This window comes from Hyperolius riggenbachi, chromosome 12, assembly GCF_040937935.1.
Source record: "Hyperolius riggenbachi isolate aHypRig1 chromosome 12, aHypRig1.pri, whole genome shotgun sequence".
Taxonomy (NCBI): Eukaryota; Metazoa; Chordata; class Amphibia; order Anura; family Hyperoliidae; genus Hyperolius; species Hyperolius riggenbachi.
Window position 1 is genome coordinate 144,136,368 of NC_090657.1, and position 20,483 is coordinate 144,156,850.

At 47.0% G+C, this 20,483-nt stretch overlaps 1 protein-coding gene across 12 annotated transcripts in view; it reads left to right on the forward strand.

The window, feature by feature from the left end:
* Positions 1 to 20,483, forward strand: part of EPB41L1 (erythrocyte membrane protein band 4.1 like 1) — a 258,463-nt gene that overhangs the window by 229,885 nt on the left and 8,095 nt on the right. For all 12 annotated transcript variants that reach the window (XM_068264529.1, XM_068264528.1, XM_068264533.1 and 9 more), the window contains 3 exons: positions 6,073 to 6,177; positions 6,313 to 6,366; positions 16,812 to 16,892. In XM_068264529.1, coding sequence (XP_068120630.1) covers positions 6,073 to 6,177; positions 6,313 to 6,366; positions 16,812 to 16,892 — 240 coding nt within the window. The remainder of the gene's footprint in view (positions 1 to 6,072; positions 6,178 to 6,312; positions 6,367 to 16,811; positions 16,893 to 20,483) is intronic.

Sequence of the window (20,483 nt, forward strand, 5' to 3'; positions counted from 1 at the left end):
TGAATGTCCAGGGTTTATATAGCAGGAATAGAGCACAGACCAAGGCTCCTCGGAAAATCAGATTAATCAGCAGCATCCCTGCAGCAAGTGTCAGCTGACCGCAGGAATCAGCTGACACACTTCAGACACGCCTCCTCAACCTATAAAGGCTGAGCTGTGCGCGTCCAGCTAGAGAGACTGCCAGAAACAACACGTTGACCCTCATCTACAGGGGAGCCGGGGATGCAAACATGCTTACCCACGTCTACAGGGGAGCCGGGGATGCGACTGACCAAAGAGGAAGATTCCTCCAGCTGCTCAGAGCAGCCTCCAGAGACGACACCAGGTAAGTTTATTACAGCGTAATGCAAGTTTGAGTCCTGTCCAACTTTTCCGGAACAGCATGATGAAACGGATGGAGACGAAGTCCGGGGGAATCAATGCTAGCCTATGATAATGACTTAAGCAAGATAGGTGGTGTGCCCAGACCCAGAGCCGGATTAAGGCTAAATGGGGCCCTAAGCAAAGTAACTGATTTGGGGCCCCCCATCATGTCGTAATAGAATCAGAAGATGCAGCTGCACAGCAACATGCCGCACACACCGGGGCAACCGAGCTACTGGTTGCTATGGGCAACAGCCCGCTTTCCTCTGTGGGTGCACAATGCAGGGAATAGCCGTGGCAAAATGCAGAGTGAGAGATGAATGGCTGGGACATTTGCACTCAGCGGCTGGGGCACCAGATATCACAGCAGCAGCACTTTCCCCCTGCATCTCCAGCCTGGCAATAGCAGAAAGCTCTGGACACCGCAAAACTGGAAGCCATTCCCCAGACAGAATTACATAACCACCCCTACCACCGAACAACCGATTTCCTCCCAAACTACACAGCCACCATGCAGCCTCCATCCCAATGAATACGATAGTCCAGCAGAGAAGGCAGCCGCAGCGGAGGAGAATGACAGCACCAGATGACTCACATTCACCTATTGCGATCCAAGCAATAGAGGTCCCGTCATCCGGAGCCCATCTGTCTCCTCTAGAGTGCTGCCGCTCTGTTACTACTACTATTACTTCTTCCTACTTCCTGTCTGATCTGAGAATCAGGAAGTTCAGAGCGAGCGGCTGCACTGTAGAAGAGACAGATAGGTTTCAGATGACGGGATCTCTATCGCTTGGATCATGGGTAGGTGAGTGAGCGTTTGCCATCTGCTGCTATCATTCTTGCTGCAGCTGTGGGAAGGGAGGGAGGAGTGGGCAGCGGCAGAGCGCAAAGTAGCAGGAGGGGGACCTAGGAGGAGAGCCTGGCTCTGAAGACAATCAGCAGCACACGGCATCATTTGACAAGACAAGACAAATAACATTTATATTGCGCTTTTCTCCTGGCGGACTCAAAGCGCCAGAGCTGCAGCCACTAGGACGCGCCCTATAGGCAGTAGCAGTGTTAGAGAGACTTGCCTAAGGTCTCCTACTGAATAGGTGCTGGCTTACTGAACAGGCAGAGCCGAGATTCGAACCCTGGTCTCCTGTGTCAGAGGCAGAGCCCTTAAAGGGACTCCGAGCAGTGCCTGTGGGTATGCCTTTAACCAGTTTACATCCTAACTACAGTATATTCACGTCATAGCAAGTGGCTCCTGAAAGCCACCTGACGTGAATATAAGTCACTTTAATTTAATGAGCACAGCGGGCGTGCTAGCACGCTCCTGGGCTCATTAACCCCCCTCCCTCTAACTACTCTATACCAGCATCCCTGCCATGGGGTTCGATCTCCCCACCACCTGCCCGATCCCCTGTAATTACCCCCCTCCCTCCCCCCTCCATGCTGCGATTGGGCTGGGCAGGGCAGGATTAAAATGTAACAATCTTTACCTGACCTTGTTCCAGCGCTGATTGCGATCCTCTCCCTGTAGTCCCGCTGTCAGCCTCACTATGCTGAATGAATCGGGTCCCGGCTTGATGACGTCATCAAGCCGGGACCCGATCCGGGCAGCATAGTAAGGCTGACAGCGGGACTACAGGGAGAGGATCGCGATCGGCGCTGGAACAAGGTCAGGTGAGAGCTTGTGACTTCTAACGCTTCCCTGCGCCTATCTCTGCGGGAGGGGGGGGACTCGGGAGACACCTGGCACGTGGGTTATATTTTAAAGGGCCACACACCTGGGGCACACAGTTCCATGGGGAATACAGCAATCCATGGGGGAGGGATACAGGGGCATACACCAGGCTATCGGGGGGGGGGGGGGGGGGGATTAAAAACCACACATGGCCAACTATGGGGGGGGGGGAGGGGATAAATGGCTACATCAGGCTAACTCAGGTGGGGGTATACAGAGGCACATCTGGCTACCTGGGGCTCGGGAGGGGTACATCTAGCCAACTATGGGGGGGGGGGGATATACAGGAACACATCTGGCTAACTAGGGGTGGTGGGGGATACAAAAGAGCCACATAATTGCAGGTAAAGCCAGGGATACAAAATGGAAAAAAGCACCTTTATTTTCAAATCATATATTGTCGCCATACATTGTACTAGGATTATAATTTATATGTTGTAATAACCAGGACAAACAGGCATATCAAATGTATGCGTTAAATCTACAGTAGCTCTTATTATGTTAAAACTATAATAGCTTAAAACTGAGAAATAATAACTTTTTTACATTTTTCTCCCGTTAATCCCATTAAAATGCTTATAAAGTAAAATAATTCTTAGCAAAAAGTCACCCAAAGAAAGCCTAATTGGTGGCAAAAAAAACAAGGTATAGATCATTTATGTGTGATAAGTATTGATAAAGTTATTGGCTAATGAACGTGAGTGTGAAATGCAGAAAATTGCTCTGGTTTTTAAGGAGGAATAACCCAGGGACGCAAAGTGGTTAAGCATACCCACAACTAATTAATTACATCATCACACCTACCAGCATGATGTTTGTAATTATATCCCCATGGATTCCTTATATTTCATTGCATTGTGCTGAATCTAGCTGCCGACTTTAGAGAAAAGTCGTCCTGTGTAATACAATGTAACTATAAAAAGATGCATATCATTTTGAAGCTCTCTTTCTCCTCTTTCCAATGATAGATAAACTGCCACCCTACGCCTTTTAGTTTTCGCTATTTTCGCGATTTGCAGTGGCCGCGATTTCGATCGCGAAAATAGCGAAAACTAAAAGGCATAAGGCGGCGGTTTATATATCATTGGAAAGAGGAGAAAGAGAGCTTTAAAATGATATGCATCTTTCCATAGTTACTGCACTGCTCAGAGTCCCTTTAACCATTATACCATCCAGCCACCGCTGACAGGATGGCGAGGGCTGGTTTATGTGCTGATGGGGCCCCTCTGACTCTGAATGGGGGGCCCCAAGTGACTGCTTTTGTTGCCTGGTCGGTAATCCGGCCCCGCCCAGGCCCCCGCCCCAGTGCCTCTTGAGGCCAGCAATGTCCAAAAATAGAGATGGGTCGGCACCACCAAAGTACAGTAGCTATAATTTACTTTGGTGGTGCCAACCCATCTCTATCTTTAGCCTATGAGAATGGACGGTGAGAACGGATGGTGTCTGTTTTCACTAGGCTGCTCACCACAAGCTACTCTTCTGCTGTTGTCCATTCAGGTCATCCGCCGCCCTGCAGGTCCTTGCATGCTAGAAACGTGGCATACCGATCCCAGAGCCCCATCAGAAGCATCAGGCTATAACTGGTTTGCAATAGACCAGTGGAAATTGTCCCTCATCACGGAGGATTCCAATTTGTCTTTTGCAAACCAGCAGAGCCTGATGCACTGGGATTGGTATACTGGCATGCAGGGACCTGAATAGACAGCAGCGGTGGAGGAATGCTGCGATATGTAGTGAGCGGGTGGTGACGCAAAAACATATTGGAAAACTGATGAAGATGATATGTGAATTTAAACCATGTATAGACGTGCTAGACAAAATACCTTTTTTACCAGCCAAATGTGCTTGGAACTGCAGTACACCTGTCCCATCCCCTTTGTATTGAGCCACTGGGTGGGTCAATCAAGTGTGACACCCAAAACTAAATTTTCTAGCATGTCTGTGTTACAGAACAACAACCCATGTGTCTACATAAGGTGGGAGGAGATTGTAGGTTCCAGGAAGTAATTGTAGCATCTCAACGCTGCCAACAGGAAATCACAAGGTGGAGAAGTCTTGTATGTATGGTTAGGTGCACAACAGCAGGCAAGCATAGCTGCACATGGGGATTTTGTAGCATAAGAGTTCAGTTTCAATGGCAATACTTAACACGTAATTTATACTCATCAGCATAATTGCCTTCAAAAACTGCCTAGTTCAATCTTATGTTTAGTTGACTCAGAAGATGGATATTCGGGGATTCCAGCTGGAGAATAAGACTTGGGATTGCTTCTAATTTCCTCATGATTCATCATCCCATGCATAAAAAGTTAGCATTTATTTTTAGCTGACGCGGCTTAATTAGTAAAGAAGTAATATCTGATAGATTCTTTGTGCTGCTGATTCTAATTTTTACAGAATCAGCACTTAGAAGGAAGGTGTCTTTCCCACTCAGCACTACTAGTATTCCTAGTGCATGGCACATAACCTCCTTATATACTGATAGCAGCCTGCATAGCAAGTATCTGAGGTTGTGTGGAGACTGGAAGTAATTAGCACCACCAAGGAGGCTGTAACAAATAGTGCTTAGGCTAGTAGGTTCTAATATTTTAAAATAGTAGATTCTTGTGAGATACAAAAAGGCACAGAGAGACCGGGAGCCCGATCTGGTGTATTATCAAAGGGACACCAGGGTGTAATATAAAGTAAGAGCTATACTCACAAAATTGGGTCGCTTGAAAAGCAACCACTCAGCCAGCATGTGAGGAAGTACCGACCTCACCCGGCATTACTTCAGGTAAAGGGGTAGGTCGCAGCTCCAACAAAAAGGGATTTGTTTTCATGCCTGGAGGTCTTCCATGCGTGTGGACCCCTGGATAGGGGTGGAAGTCACTTAGAGGGGGTGGGAGGCGCCCTTAGACATATACCTGTTCTTCTTGTGGTGTAAGGCAATGTTCAGTAGTATGGTAGAGAGTAGGCAATTACTACCTTAAAGGAGTCGAGCTCACATGTATGGTAGTGGTAAAACTTCTTAAACTTTGTTTAAGGTAGGATGTGAATGAGCTCCCTGCATTAAAACTGACAGAAAGGTACAAAGTGTAAATGAGCAATGACACACTTCATCAATGATGTATAAGGCTTATCCATAAGTACAACCTGTAGAGGACCAGAGCTCTTTTCTTCTGTGATAGAGTCCTGCTGCTTGATATTTCTGTAACCAGTGAGTGATAATAATGAGTAGTATTGGTGTTTGAATTTGGGATATTGAATTCCAAAACCCAAATTTTTCTGAACACCACACTTCTGCACCCAAGAAAGTGGACAGTCATTGGTAGATGGAAGGTTTTCCTTCTACACACTATGACCATGCAAGACTTGCACTCCCTGATGACTCCGCTCCTGGTATGCTAAGAAACAGCTCAAAAGTACCCCAGGACGTCAGGACTAGGCATAGCTGCAAGCCTGCAGAGACTTACCTACGACTACCTTGGAGGCTGCTTTAGGTACATCTCAGTATTGAACAAGGAGAAAGTGACTGGACGGGGGATGGAAAGGGCATTTGGTTTAGAGTTTGTTGGGAGGGGGGATTTATTTGTAATCTGTGGATATGAGCATAAATCTGATGAGGTTTTGAAAACTCCTGTGCATGCATTACCTTTTTGTTTAAAGTGATGGAAAACCATATAAAACATTCTGTTGAAAAAAAAAAAAAAAAGGCGGGGAGTCTTACTTACGCACTTCAATATCTCCTCCTTCTGGCTTGGAAGGAGGAAGCATCAGAGTTAGGTGAAGCACAGGTAGGTGGATTCTCCCGTGACTCTGTCCACTTGCTCCGGTGCTGAAGTGTGGTGTTTGGGATAATTCAGTTTCTGAATACAGCATCCCCAATTCAAACACCAACACTAATAGGCACTAACAGGCAGGGGTGTCACAGATGTACAGGAGTGGAGTCACTGACTGCCATCTGCAATAACTGCTCCCGTGTGTTCTCTGGGTTGCAGGCTGAGGACAGCAGGACAGAGGCGGCCGGTGCTGACACAACTAGAGCAGCAGCATCTGCTGAGGGCGTTCAGGCACTGCAGGCAGATGTCACCCGCACCCATCATGTAAGTGTTACCCAACAACTACACTATTCTAAAGTGATTCAGCACCACTGAGTCATTCACATTCACAAGCTATTTACAGTGGGCTGTCTGTGTTTCTAAATTAAACTTTACCAAGTTTTTTTTTTCTTTTTTAAGATTTCCCACACAGCTGAGACATTGTCGTCCTCCACGACAACCCACGTGACCAAGGTAAAAATGTGCTATTCAATATAAATTTACTCAGTTTATGTAATGTATTCTTTGTTATTTTAAAATGATAGGTAACAGCCAGTGTAGCTAGCATAGTTTGCATTAAAACACTTGTCAAGTTCCCACAATAAAGAAAAGACCCTGATAATATGATAAATTATTGTACCACCACCACCACCTTACTGCCACAAGACTTTCAGGACAATGGGCAGACAGGCTGGGCACTCAAAAATGGTGCCCACTGCAGTGTTCTCCCCAGAGCCTATTAGCCGGACGGAGCGCCCGGCTGGTCTCAGCTTCCCGCCCACCTGTGGTTACAGCGTGCATCAGATTTTCTTCCTCCACATTCAATACTGCGTGCAGAGGCTGTGTTATTGGAGCCAGCCGCTGTCACTTACACTACTATCTCCGCCCTCTCCTCAGCTCCTGCTTATCCATGATGTAGAGGGACGGGGAGAGTGTGGTAACTGAAGTTACACAGGCACCGCGGGAACTTCAAAGGAAGGAGCCGGTGTAATGTCAGAATGGGCAGCCCGGGAGCAGCCCAGCACGCTGCAGGGGAAACGTCATCGCGTACTAGAGCATCGGGCTACACGTCTTCAGTACGCGACAACGTAAAGCGCATGCCCGGTTTTCTGCTGCTAAATTGTATATAAACGTTGTGGCCGCCTCCGCCCACCACCGCAGAAGGGGCGGCGAGCAAGCGGTGGAGTATAATGAGAAAGCAGAGCAGCACTAAAATATACACATTCTTCACACTACACGAAACTGCAGCGTTGGAGGATGACGTAGCACGCACGTCCCACAGCCGCATGCGCAGAAGCAACAGAGCTGCCCAACCTGAGGGGCTGCCCATTCTGACACTACACCGGAGCTATTGAAGCCCGATCTGCATGACTAGTGCAGACGACGTGCTCTCCTCCACAGCCAGTCTTCACATCGCAGCAAACTTCCCAGCATGTGTTCCAGCCTCGCAGGTCAGAAATCAGAGCACAGGGAAGAGTGGAGCAGCATTTGCTGATGCAGGGGAGACAGCATTGCAGTGCAGATGGTTATCTGTTAATCCCTGGTAAGGTGGTGACTGATAGCTATTAGCTGCCTTTGCGTGCTGTGCCTGGTGTAGCGTCACCTCTATGGCATACCCCCTTTCAGATGCACTTTGTTTGCTGGGAGGAGAGGAGACAGACATTTTTACAACTACTATATTGCTGTCCTTCCCCAAACTGCTCTGCTTGAAGATGTTACATTGATGTAAACCTATTTGCAGACCTCCTGCAGTGTACTGTGCAAGTTACAAGAGCTGTGAGAGTGCTGCATTCTTACTTGTATTACATTCATATTTAGAAGGTAGTACTGCAATCCTCTCCTCTCTGACCCACACATTGTTTTTTTTGTTATTGCCCCCCCCCCCTTTCTTTTCCACACTGGTATACATATTTTTTTCTTCTACCTTTAGTCTGTCTCTCCCTCTCACACATTTCCCTTTCCTGGAACTAAAGAAAGACCTGAAGAAACTTGCACAACTGGACACAGCGACATCTTTTTCTTGACTACATGCAAAAAGGAAAAACTTATACCTCAAGGACTAAGGATACAGAATCCCACCCTGCATACATACAATAGCAGGTTTGCAGAAGAAATCTGCAGGAGGAGCTCGGAGAGAATACGGAATAACCTTTTAAGAGTCTGCTATAACCGTAAGAGGATTACAAAGGATGAGATACAGAGCCTGAAACTGTCTCTGAATGATGACCACACTGGATATACATGGGATCAACTACAGACCTTCTATGGGAAACTACAGAGATTCCTAATTAACAACAAAAAGAAAAAACTTCAGAGACTTAGAATTAAGAGTGGACGCCTGGATGCACAAGCAGCAGAAAAAGAGCAACCCACAGGTGTAATGAATCTTTCCTCTTATCAGGCTACTGAAGCTGAAATGTCAGTACTCTCCAAAGGCCTGTCATTCTGCCCTGCGAGACCCATAGACAGGATTGCACTCTGTGGAGATATGGAGGAATTTTTCAGAAAGCTGCGACTCAAGGAACACTACCATGATAAGGAAGCCTGTGATACAATGGATAATGGACCAAAACGCACCAGATCTAAAAAGAAAAAAAAGAAAAAAGATGGACCCCCAAAGAAGGAAAAAACCCGGCCCTGGATAAATACATCAACAAATTCAGACGCAGAATCTCTGACAGGATCCTGAGTAAAAGAAAGACACTGGCCCAGAACGTAACACCACAGGAGCGACAGGCCATCAGATCCCTTAAGGAGAATAAGGACATTATTATTAAACCAGCGGATAAAGGTGGTGCCATAGTCATAATGAACACCAGTGACTACATCCAGGAGGCACAAAGACAATTATCCAATACCGCTCACTATGCCAAATTACAGGGGGACCCCACAAAAGGCTACAGGATGGCACTTAATAGGATGGTTAACAGATTGCCTGCAAACATCAGACTACATGTAAGGACCCTTATCCCTGAAGAGCCTAGAACAGCCTGCTTTTACATGCTTCCCAAGATCCACAAAGAGGGAAACCCAGGCAGGCCCATAATCTCAGGGAGCGGAACTCTTACAGAGAACATCTCAGGGTGGCTGGAAAACATCTTGAAACCTCTTGTCTGTAAAAGACCCAGCTACTTACAGGATACCACCCACCTCCTGAACAAACTGTCAGCCATCGGCCCAGTACCTGAGGGAACCATACTGGCCACGATGGACGTGGAGTCCCTGTACACGAACATTCCCCATGATGATGGCATTGCGGCCTGCCGTAAATATCTTCAGGGTCAGGGCATACCTGTAAAGCCTATTACTGGATTGATCAAATTAATTCTCACTCATAATTATTTCACTTTTGGACAGGACCTCTATTTACAGCAGATGGGCGTGGCAATGGGTTCGCGATTCGCTCCACAGTATGCAAATCTATTAATGGCCAAAATCGAAGAGGAATACCTCAATGCATGTGGCATAAAACCCTTGGCCTACTTCCGCTTCATTGATGATATTTTAATCATCTGGTCCGCAAGTGAGGATGATCTTCTCCAGTTCCACAGGAACTTCAATGCCTTCCATCCTACAATCAAATTGAAACTTACCTACTCTCACACAGAGATTAACTTTCTGGACACCACCATATACATCAGGGGTAACAACATACAAACCTCTGTGTATCGCAAACCTACAGACCGTCCCACATACCTAAGATATGACAGTTTTCATCCCAAGCACATTAAGAACTCTATAATTTACAGCCAAGCTATAAGGTACAACCGGATTTGTTCTGACAGGATGGACAGAGACAAGCACCTGGATCACCTTAAGAACACTTTCATTAAACAAGGTTACAGTCCTCCCATGGCTGAGGCCCAAATCAGGAAAGCCAGCAACATCCCCAGGACTGAACTCCTGAAATATAAGCAAAACCAGAAAGAGGAACGTGTCCCTTTGGTTGTCACCTACAACCCACACCTGGAAATCTTAACCACTTGAGGACCTAGGGCTTTCTACCCCTTAAAGGGAACCTTAACTGTGAGTGATATGGATGTTTCCTGTTAAACAATACCAGTTGCCTGGCAGTCCAGCTGATCTCTGTGGCTGCAATAGTGGCTGAATGACACCCTGAAACAAGCATGCAGCTAATCCAGTCTGACTTCAGTCAGAGCACCTGATCTGCATGCTTGTTCAGGGTCTGTGGCTAAAAGTATTAGAGACACAGGATCAGCAGGCGATTCAGGCAACTGGTATTATTTTAAAAGGAAAAATCCATATCCTTCTCAGTTTAGGTTCCATTTAAGGACCGGCCACTTTTTTTCCATTCAGACCACTGCAGCTTTCACGGTTTATTGCTCGCTCATACAACCTACCACCTAAATGAATTTTGGCTCCTTTTCTTGTCACTAATAAAGCTTTCTTTTGGTGCTATTTGATTGCTCCTGCGATTTTTACTTTTTATTATATTCATCAAAAAAGACATGAATTTTGGCAAAAAAATGATTTTTTTAAATTTCTGTGCTGACATTTTTCAAATAAAGTAAAATTTCTGTATACATGCAGCGCGAAAAATGTGGACAAACATGTTTTTGATAAAAAAAACCCATTCAGTGTATATTTATTGGTTTGGGTAAAAGTTATAGCGTTTACAAACTATGGTGCAAAAAGTGAATTTTCCCATTTTCAAGCATCTCTGACTTTTCTGACCCCCTGTCATGTTTCATGAGGGGCTAGAATTCCAGGATAGTATAAATACCCCCCAAATGACCCCATTTTGGAAAGAAGACATCCCAAAGTATTCACTGAGAGGCATAGTGAGTTCATAGAAGATATTATTTTTTGTCACAAGTAAGCGGAAAATGACACTTTGTGAGGAAAAAAAAAAAAAAAAAGTTTCCATTTCTTCTAACTTGCGACAAAAAAAAATGAAATCTGCCACGGACTCACCATGCCCCTCTCTGAATACCTTGAAGGGTCTACTTTTCAAAACGGGGTCATTTGTGGGGTGTGTTTACTGTCCTGACATTTTGGGGGGTGCTAAATTGTAAGCACCCCTGTAAAGCCTAAAGGTGCTCATTGGACTTTGGACCCCTTAGCGCAGTTAGGCTGCAAAAAAGTGCCACACATGTGGTATTGCCGTACTCAGGAGAAGTAGTATAATGTGTTTTGGGGTGTATTTTTACACATACCCATGCTGGGTGGGAGAAATATCTCTGTAAATGACAATTTGTTAATTTTTTTTTACACACAATTGTCCATTTACAGAGAGATTTCTCCCACTCAGCATGGGTATGTGTAAAAATACACCCCAAAACACATTATACTACTTCTCCTGAGTACGGCGATACCACATGTGTGGCACTTTTTTGCACCCTAACCGCGCTACGGGGCCCAAAGTCCAATGAGTACTTTTAGGATTTCACAGGTCATTTTGCGACATTTGCTTTCAAGACGACTCCTCACGGTTTAGGGCCCCTAAAATGCCAGGGCAGTATAGGAACCCCACAAATGACCCCATTTTAGAAAGAAGACACCCCAAGGTATTCCGTTAGGAGTATGGTGAGTTCATAGAAGATTTTATTTTTTTGTCACAAGTTAGCGGAAATTGATTTGTATTGTTTTTTTCACAAAGTGTCATTTTCCGCTAACTTGTGACAAAAAATAAAATCTTCTATGAACTCACCATAGTCCTAACAGAATACCTTGGGGTGTCTTCTTTCTAAAATGGGGTCATTTGTGGGGTTCCTATACTGCCCTGGCATTTTAGGGGCCCTAAACCGTGAGGAGTAGTCTTGAAAGCAAATGTCGCAAAATGACCTGTGAAATCCTAAAGGTACTCATTGGACGTTGGGCCCCTTAGCGCACTTAGGGTGTAAAAAAGTGCCACACATGTGGTACCGCCGTACTCAGGAGAAGTAGTATAATGTGTTTTGGGGTGTATTTTTACACATACCCATGCTGGGTGGAAGAAATATCTCTGTAAATGTCAATCTTTTGATTTTTTTTACACACAATTGTCCATTTACAGAGAGATTTCTCCTACCCAGCATGGGTATGTGTAAAAATACACCCCAAAACACATTATACTACTTCTCCTGAGTACGGCGATACCACATGTGTGACACTTTTTTGCAGCCTAGGTGCGCTAAGGGGCCCAACGTCCTATTCACAGGTCATTTTGAGGCATTTGTTTTCTAGACTACTCCTCGCGGTTTAGGGCCCCTAAAATGCCAGGGCAGTATAGGAACCCCACAAGTGACCCCATTTTAGAAAGAAGACACCCCAAGGTATTCTGTTAGGTGTATGACGAGTTCATAGAAGATTTTATTTTTTGTCAAAAGTTAGCGGAAAGTGACACTTTGTGGAAAAAAACCAATAAAAATCAATTTCCGCTAACTTTTGACAAAAAATAAAATCTTCTATGAACTCGTCATACACCTAACAGAATACCTTGGGGTGTCTTTTTTTCTAAAATGGGGACACTTGTGGGGTTCCTATACCGCCCTGGCATTTTACGGGCCCAAAACCGTGAGTAGTCTGGAAACCAAATGTCTCAAAATGACTGTTCAGGGGTATAAGCATCTGCAAATTTTGATGACAGGTGGTCTATGAGGGGGCGAATTTTGTGGAACCGGTCATAAGCAGGGTGGCCTTTTAGATGACAGGTTGTATTGGGCCTGATCTGATGGATAGGAGTGCTAGGGGGGTGACAGGAGGTGATTGATGGGTGTCTCAGGGGGTGGTTAGAGGGGAAAATAGATGCAATCAATGCACTGGGGAGGTGATCGGAAGGGGGTCTGAGGGGGATCTGAGGGTTTGGCCGAGTGATCAGGAGCCCACACGGGGCAAATTAGGGCCTGATCTGATGGGTAGGTGTGCTAGGGGGTGACAGGAGGTGATTGATGGGTGTCTCAAGGTGTGATTAGAGGGGAGAATAGATGCAAGCAATGCACTGGCGAGGTGATCAGGGCTGGGGTCTGAGGGCATTTTGAGGGTGTGGGCGGGTGATTGAGTGCCCTAGGGGCAGATAGGGGTCTAATCTGATAGGTAGCAGTGACAGGGGGTGATTGATGGGTAATTAGTGGGTGTTTAGGGTAGAGAACAGATGTAAACACTGCACTTGGGAGGTGATCGGACGTCGGATCTGCGGGCGATCTATTGGTGTGGGTGGGTGATCAGATTGCCCGCAAGGGGCAGGTTAGGGGCTGATTGATGGGTGGCAGTGACAGCGGGTGATTGATGGGTGGCAGTGACAGGGGGTGATTGATGGGTGGCAGTGACAGGGGGTGATTGATGGGTGATTGATAGGTGATTGACAGGTAATCAGTGGGTTATTACAGGGGAGAACAGATGTAAATATTGCACTGGCGAATTGATAAGGGGGGGTCTGAGGGCAATCTGAGCGTGTAGGCGGGTGATTGGGTGCCCGCAAGGGGCAGATTAGGGTCTGATCTGATGGGTAACAGTGACAGGTGGTGATAGGGGGTGATTGATGGGTAATTAGTGGGTGTTTAGAGGAGAGAATAGATGTAAACGCTGCGCTTGGGTGGTGATCTGATGTCGGATCTGCGGGCGATCTATTGGTGTGGGTGGGTAATCAGATTGCCCGCAAGGGGCAGGTTAGGGGCTGATTGTTGGGTGGCAGTGACAGGGGGTGACGGGGTGATTGATGGGTGATAGGTGATTGGCAGGTGATTGACAGGTGATCAGTGGGTTATTACAGGGAAGGATAGATGTAAATAATGCCCTGGCGAATTGATAAGGGGGGGTCTGAGGGTAATCTGAGCGTGTAGGCGGGTGATTGGGTGCCCGCAAGGGGCAGATTAGGGTCTGATCTGATAGGTAACAGTGATAGGGGGTGATTGATGGGTAATTAGTGGGTGTTTAGAGAAGATAACAGATGTAAACAATACATTTGGGAGGTAATCTGACGGCGGGTTTGCGGGCGATCTAATGGTGTGGGTGGGTGATCAGATTGCCCGCAAGGGGCAGGTTAGGGGCTGATTGATGGGTGGCAGTGACAGGGGGTGACAGGGGGTGATTGATGGGTGATAGGTGATTGGCAGGTGATTGACAGGTGATCAGTGGGTTATTACAGGGAAGAACAGATGTAATGAATGCACTGGTGAATTGATAAGGGGGGGTCTGAGGGCAATCTGAGCGTGTGGGCGGGTGATTGGGTGCCCGCAAGGGGCAGATTAGGGTCTGATCTGATAGGTAAAAGTGACAGGTGGTGATAGGGGGTGATTGATGGGTGATTGATGGGTAATTAGTGGGTGTTTAGAGGAGAGAATAGATGTAAACAATGGATTTGGGAGGTGATCTGATGTCGGATCTGCGGGCGATCTATTGGTGTGGGGGGGTGATCAGATTGCCCGCAAGGGGCAGGTTAGGGGCTGATTGATGGGTGGCAGTGACAGGGGGTGATTGATAAGTGATTGACAGGTGATTGACAGCTGATTGACAGGTGATCAGGGGGGATAGATGCATACAGTACATGGGGGGGGGGGGTCTGGGGGGGGGGGGTCTGGGGAGAATCTGAGGGGTGGGGGGGGGGTGATCAGGAGGGAGCAGGGGGCAGGGGGGGTATAAAAAAAAATAGCGTTGACAGATAGTGACAGGGAGTGATTGATGGGTGATTAGGGGGGTGATTGGGTGCAAACAGGGGTCTGGGGGATGGGCAGGGGGGGGTCTGATGGGTGCTGTGGGCGATCTGGGGCGGGGGGGGGGGAGAAAATCAGTGTGCTTGGTGCAGACTAGGGTGGCTGCAGCCTGCCCTGGTGGTCCCTCGGACACTGGGACCACCAGGGCAGGAGGCAGCCTGTATAATACACTTTGTAAACATTACAAAGTGTATTATACACTTTGTATGCGGCGATCGTCGGGTTAACATCCCGCCGGCGCTTCCGTATGGCCGGCGGGATGTTGCGGCGAGTGAGCGGCGACAGGCGGAGGATCGCGTCACGGATGACGCGATCGCTCCGCCCATGCCCAAACAAGGACCGCCGCATTTTGTCAATACGGCGGTCCTTGCGGCGTCTACTTCCCGGCCGCCATTTGTCTATACGGCGGTCGGGAAGTAGTTAAGGAGGATTGCTAAGGAACTTCATCCCATTTTACACAAGGATCACAGACTGAGAACGATATTCCCTAAACCTCCACTCTTGTCATATCGGCAACCACACAATCTAAAACAGATGATTGTCAGGAGCTCTTTGAATAGGCCTCAACAAAACGGAACATCACCCTGCCGACAAAAAATATGTGGGACCTGCAGACACATTTACTCCACTGACAGGGTAACGATACCAGGTTCACAACAGGAGTACAGAGTATAAGGTAAATTTTCTTGTGGGTCCACCAATCTGGTATATCTGATCATGTGTGCTAAATGCCCCAATGTTATGTACATGGGAGAAACTGGACAAACTCTGCGCAAACGTATGAATGGACACAGGCACACTATTAATGATACCAAATCTGGACTCCCAGTTGCTACACACTTTCGGTCCAACGGACACAGCATGGATGATCTTCGTGTCACTGCCCTGAAGGGCGGCTTCAAAACGTCAAATGACCGATTAATAGCAGAAACAAAATTTATAAATTGTTTCAAAGCTGTGCAGAAGGGTTTGAATAAGGACAACAACTTTCTATATTCGTATGAGATTGATGATATATGAACTGTCTCAGCCACCCTAGCTGAACTTGTGAACTAAGAATTTACGATACCTCTGGGTCAATCCTAATACCAGGTCTGTGAGCAATAAAGTAAACAAGGATCCTTATCTTACCCCATTTAGATGGTCTGTTTGTATTAAGGCATCTTCATGATGTATTTATGCTTGAAAAAAATATCTGTTTTCCCTTTTGATGTTGCATGTATATAAGCTGTCTGTACCACCAGCTTGCAAACTAACAGGATGTAAACCTGACGAAGGCTGCAAGGCTGAAAGCTTGTTCATTCTTATTCATTTTTAGTTAGCCAATAAATGGTATCATCCTGATTTAAAACTTCTTACATTTCCCTTTGTCTCTCACACAATTTCCTCCTTGTTTTTTCTTTCCCAGTCCTTTTTTCCCCTTTGTAGTACATGCTGTTTAGCACAGACAAGCAACAAGCATGTGTACATCATGCTTGTGTGCAAGCGAGATCATCCAGTGTAACGTCCCCATCAGTAGTTCCCAGTGTGTTTCCTCCTTACCCACTTCCTCATTCAAAAGCACCCAGCATGATCCACCTACACTCCTCCCTACCAAGTAGCACCCAACACGATCCACCCTGCCCCTCCCTACCTAGTAGTAGCACCCAGCATCACCCTCCAACTCCACCCAACGTGACCTTACTTCCCCACCCGGCTACTTTTTCATGCCACCTGTCTGGTAAGAAATTCTGGGGAGAACACTGCACTGGTGTAACTGTGGCAGAGCAGCCCCAGTGATCACAGGAAATGGGAAGGAGGGGCCCTGACTTCTTCCTTCCTCTTCCTCAACCAGTGCTCCCTCCTGTGCTTCTCTGGTTGTGTTCTTTCACGTGGCTACAGTGACGGGTCGTGTCTTTTCCCCTGTTGGGTCTCTCTGGAACTACCACTACAGCCAGTAGATGTCACTGTCCTCTCTTCTTAGAATCGGTATAGAGGGGCTTACTGCTTTCATCGATCTTATACTATTGAGCAAAGTACCTTGTGTGTAGCTGAATTCATGGAGATGCATGTGATTAGGTAATGTGACAGATTTGTCAGGTTTTGATTTTCCGTGATCGATTCCTGCTGTAGCTTACATAGGAAACAAAAGCAGCACATCCCACCCAAACAACCCAATTACTGAGCAAGGGTTGTTTGACAGGAACATAAACACAATACTGAATAATAAATGGCTTCAGTACAGCAATGTGTATCAGTCTCACTTCCTCATCTTTGTTTCCTATACAGACAGTAAAAGGTGGATTCTCTGAGACGAGGATAGAGAAGAGAATAATTATTACCGGGGATGAGGATGTGGACCAAGAACAGGTAAGTCAAATCCAAAATAGGTAAAATGGGCACGAGATCGCGCCTGGTTATTTGAGTGCTGCTTTAGGGTATCATGTAATGTAGCAGCTAACTAGCATCCACTGAGTAATTAGGTTTTATGCAATCCGATTTGTGGTTGGATGGGCAGCCGCTGTTATTATGCACAGTAATATAGGCACTAGGTGCACAAAGAACAGCTTCTCTCTGATTCAATATAGACACCCAAGCCAAGGCTCCAGGATAGAATCAGGTGAGGAGAACAATACGCAATTTGGGGGTTAGGCTTAGGTGTGGGGAGGTTAGTCTAAGAGTACATAGGGGAGGGTTGGTGTGAGAATTAGGTTACAGAGGGGCATAGTAGAATATCGGTATGATTACCAATATTCTACTATCGGGATTTGAGGATAATAGAACATCGGTAAAATACACATATTCTATTATGATTATTTTCCCGCGTCCATTTTACTGGACACCCCTTTTACATGTTTGCCAAATCACTATAGTGGAAAGTTATTTTTGTCAGTAAAATTTTAAATATCACAATTTAAAATGGAATATATATTTAGTGCACGACTTGTTGGTTTCTCTGGCAAGATCTGTGAGAAAACAAAAGGCCTCATTTTACTGATCGGTAGAGACAGTAGGTCTCACGGTATTCCCTGAAGGCGTTTCTGGCGGTGCAGCTGCCACACTGCATATGCAGTGTGAAACCGGCCTCAGGGTTTTGCTTATATAAAGTCTGAAACTAGTTTACTGCAACAGTAAAGTGACTTTCTCTTCTGCCTATAGCATATGGAAGTACAGGTGGAGCTGGAAGAAAAAAGAAAAGTTATTTGTAATATTTTGTTTGTTCCAAATTAAAAAAAAGTTTAAATTTTGTGTGTGTGTAAAACTGTTTACGAGTGTAAACGAAAAAGCCTCCTTATTGTGTCTGGCCTCCCCTCCATCTTGCCGCTGTAGCCCCTGTTCATAGCTCCTAATGGGATTAGTTGAAGCCCACTGCTTGCACAGTTCACCCATGATCACACTCCTGCATGGCTATACAAATTAGCCATGGCCTAGTGCAATGCACACGCAGTTTGTAAACAATCAGAAATGCACATACACAGCTGACGGCTGCTACACAAAGCTGTGTGGGAGCACATTCAGAGAAGGCACGCAAATGGACAGTGCATGTACCATGGAGGTATCACCAGAGCTCCAAACACGGACTACAGCGGCAAGCTAGAGGGGAGGCCAGGGCCAATAAGGAACCTGGAGGTGTCTGGAGACCCTATAGTTCAGTGTTCCCCAACCCTGTCCTCAAGGCCCACCAACGGTACATGTTTTGTGGAAATCTACAGAGTTGGTTAATCAGCTATGCTGAGAAACTAATTACCCCACCTGTGAATGCTTGTGGTTTCCTGCAAAACATGTACTGTTGGTGGGCCTTGAGGACAGGGTTGGGGAGCTCTGCTAGATCATCGAGGTAAGTATATTTTAACAATTTTCGCCCCTTGAAACACAGTTAACCCCCTTGGCGGTATGAAAAATACCGCCAGGTGGCAGCGCAGCAGTGTTTTTAATTTTTTTTCTTTTTTAAATCATGTAGCGAGCCCAGGGCTCGCTACATGATAGCCGCTGCTCAGCGGCATCCCCCCACCCGCTTCGATCGCCTTCGGCGATCTCCGATCAGGAAATCCCGTTCAAAGAACGGGATTTCCTGGAGGGCTTCCCCGTCGCCATGGCAACAGGGGCGGGATGACGTCACCGACGTCAGCGACGTCGGGACGTCATTGGGACTCCAGATCCAACCCTCGGCGCTGCCTGGCACTGATTGGCCAGGCAGCGCACGGGGTCTGGGGGGGGGGGTGCCGCGCGCCTCACCGGATAGCGGCGATCGGGCACGCGGCGGCGGCAATCGGGGTGCTGGCGCAGCTAGCAAAGTGCTAGCTGCGTCCAGCAAAAAAAAAATTATTTAAATCGGCCCAGCAGGGCCTGAGCGGCACCCTCCGGCGGCTTACCCCGTGTCACACACGGGGTTACCGCTAAGGAGGTTAATGGAACACATGCTAAAAAATATAAACTATTAACTCCGGTCAAGACATTTTATTTTTGTTTTGATGAATGGGGAAAGGTAAGCTCCTTTGTCAAGTTTTATAGTTGTCTGTATAAGTAAATCTGCTACAGGAAGTGAGGTAACTTGTCTACAGGGACCTGGGCTGCAATAAAAGCTTTGCAAATGTTCGAATACTTTTCCACACTACTAAAACAATGTTTATTGCTGCCTTCTGTGTCCTTTTTAGGGATATTTTGGTTTTCTCTCTGCTCCTGACAGTAGTGCAGGAAGTGAGAAGAACGAAAATGTAACCCAGACAGCAATAAAACTCAAGCAGCTCTACCAACCCTTTCCCAGTCTATCCAAAAGATAAATACAGTATATAAACGATATAAACTAAAAATAAGATGGAGTGAGGTTTTCAGAATGTTGTTATGGTGCATTTGTAAAGCAGTGACACATTTTACCTTACACACTATGGCGTTAAGTATTGCCTTCTGAAAGCCCAATCCCTAGGGCAACATCACTGAGCCTAGACTGTACAGATATGGTTAGCCTGTGGGCCAACAACGGGTTCTTTTGCTATGTGGGGAGGCAGAGGGCCATCAGTGCGGCACAGATGTGATGTCACATGGCGGACGGGGCAAGCGGTAAGAACAAAGCTGTCGTCACTCAACCAAGTTGATCTGCCCAGTAGATCGCTGGCTAAGCTGGGTCGGGGCTGCTGTACACATACCAGGTTATCGGCAGAGGAGGTTGATATCGTCCACCTGTGCTGACTTTAATCTACTGTGTGTACAGGCCTTTAAACAGTAGTTGCAGATGCTGTTACCGTGGGCGTCCGCACGTTGGGCAAAACGGTGCATGCGCGCCCCCCCCCCCCCCCCCAGCCAGCTGCTGCCTCCCCTAGCCACCCGTCCCACAAACACAAAAGGAGGGGCAGCGGGGACAGGGGTATGGAGGGGGGGCCAAACCCCCCACCTCCCTCACCTGGATCCCCTCTTTTGCTCCCTCACCTTCCCCCTCCAAATTAGCAGCGGCAAACAGAAGCGGGCATCAGCGGATAGAGAGGAATTACTAACCTTCTACCTGCGTTCCAGGTGGTGGCGCGCAGCGTCATCGTCACGTGACACTGGTCACCGCCTTCTCCACCGCTCTGTGCTTCCTGATTAGCGGAAACACAGTGAGCAGCGAAGAAGTCAGAGACCAGTGTCACGTGATGATGACGCTGCGCGCCATCGCCTGGAACGCAGGAAGAAGCTGAGTAATTCCTCTCCACCCGCTGGTGCTCGATTTTGTTTGCCGCTGCTAATTTGGAAGGGGGAAACGCCAGAAGGTAAGGGAGGTGAGGGGGTCTGGCCCCCCTCCCTGCCGCTGTAGCTCCTACCAAGCTACCCCCATACCGGGGGCAACTATACTATACTTTGGCAACTATACTAGCTAATACTGGGGGTAACTATACTAATACTGGGGGCAACTACACTAGCTATACTGGGGGCGACTATACTATCTACACTGGGGGCAACTATACTAATACGAGGGCAACTATACTA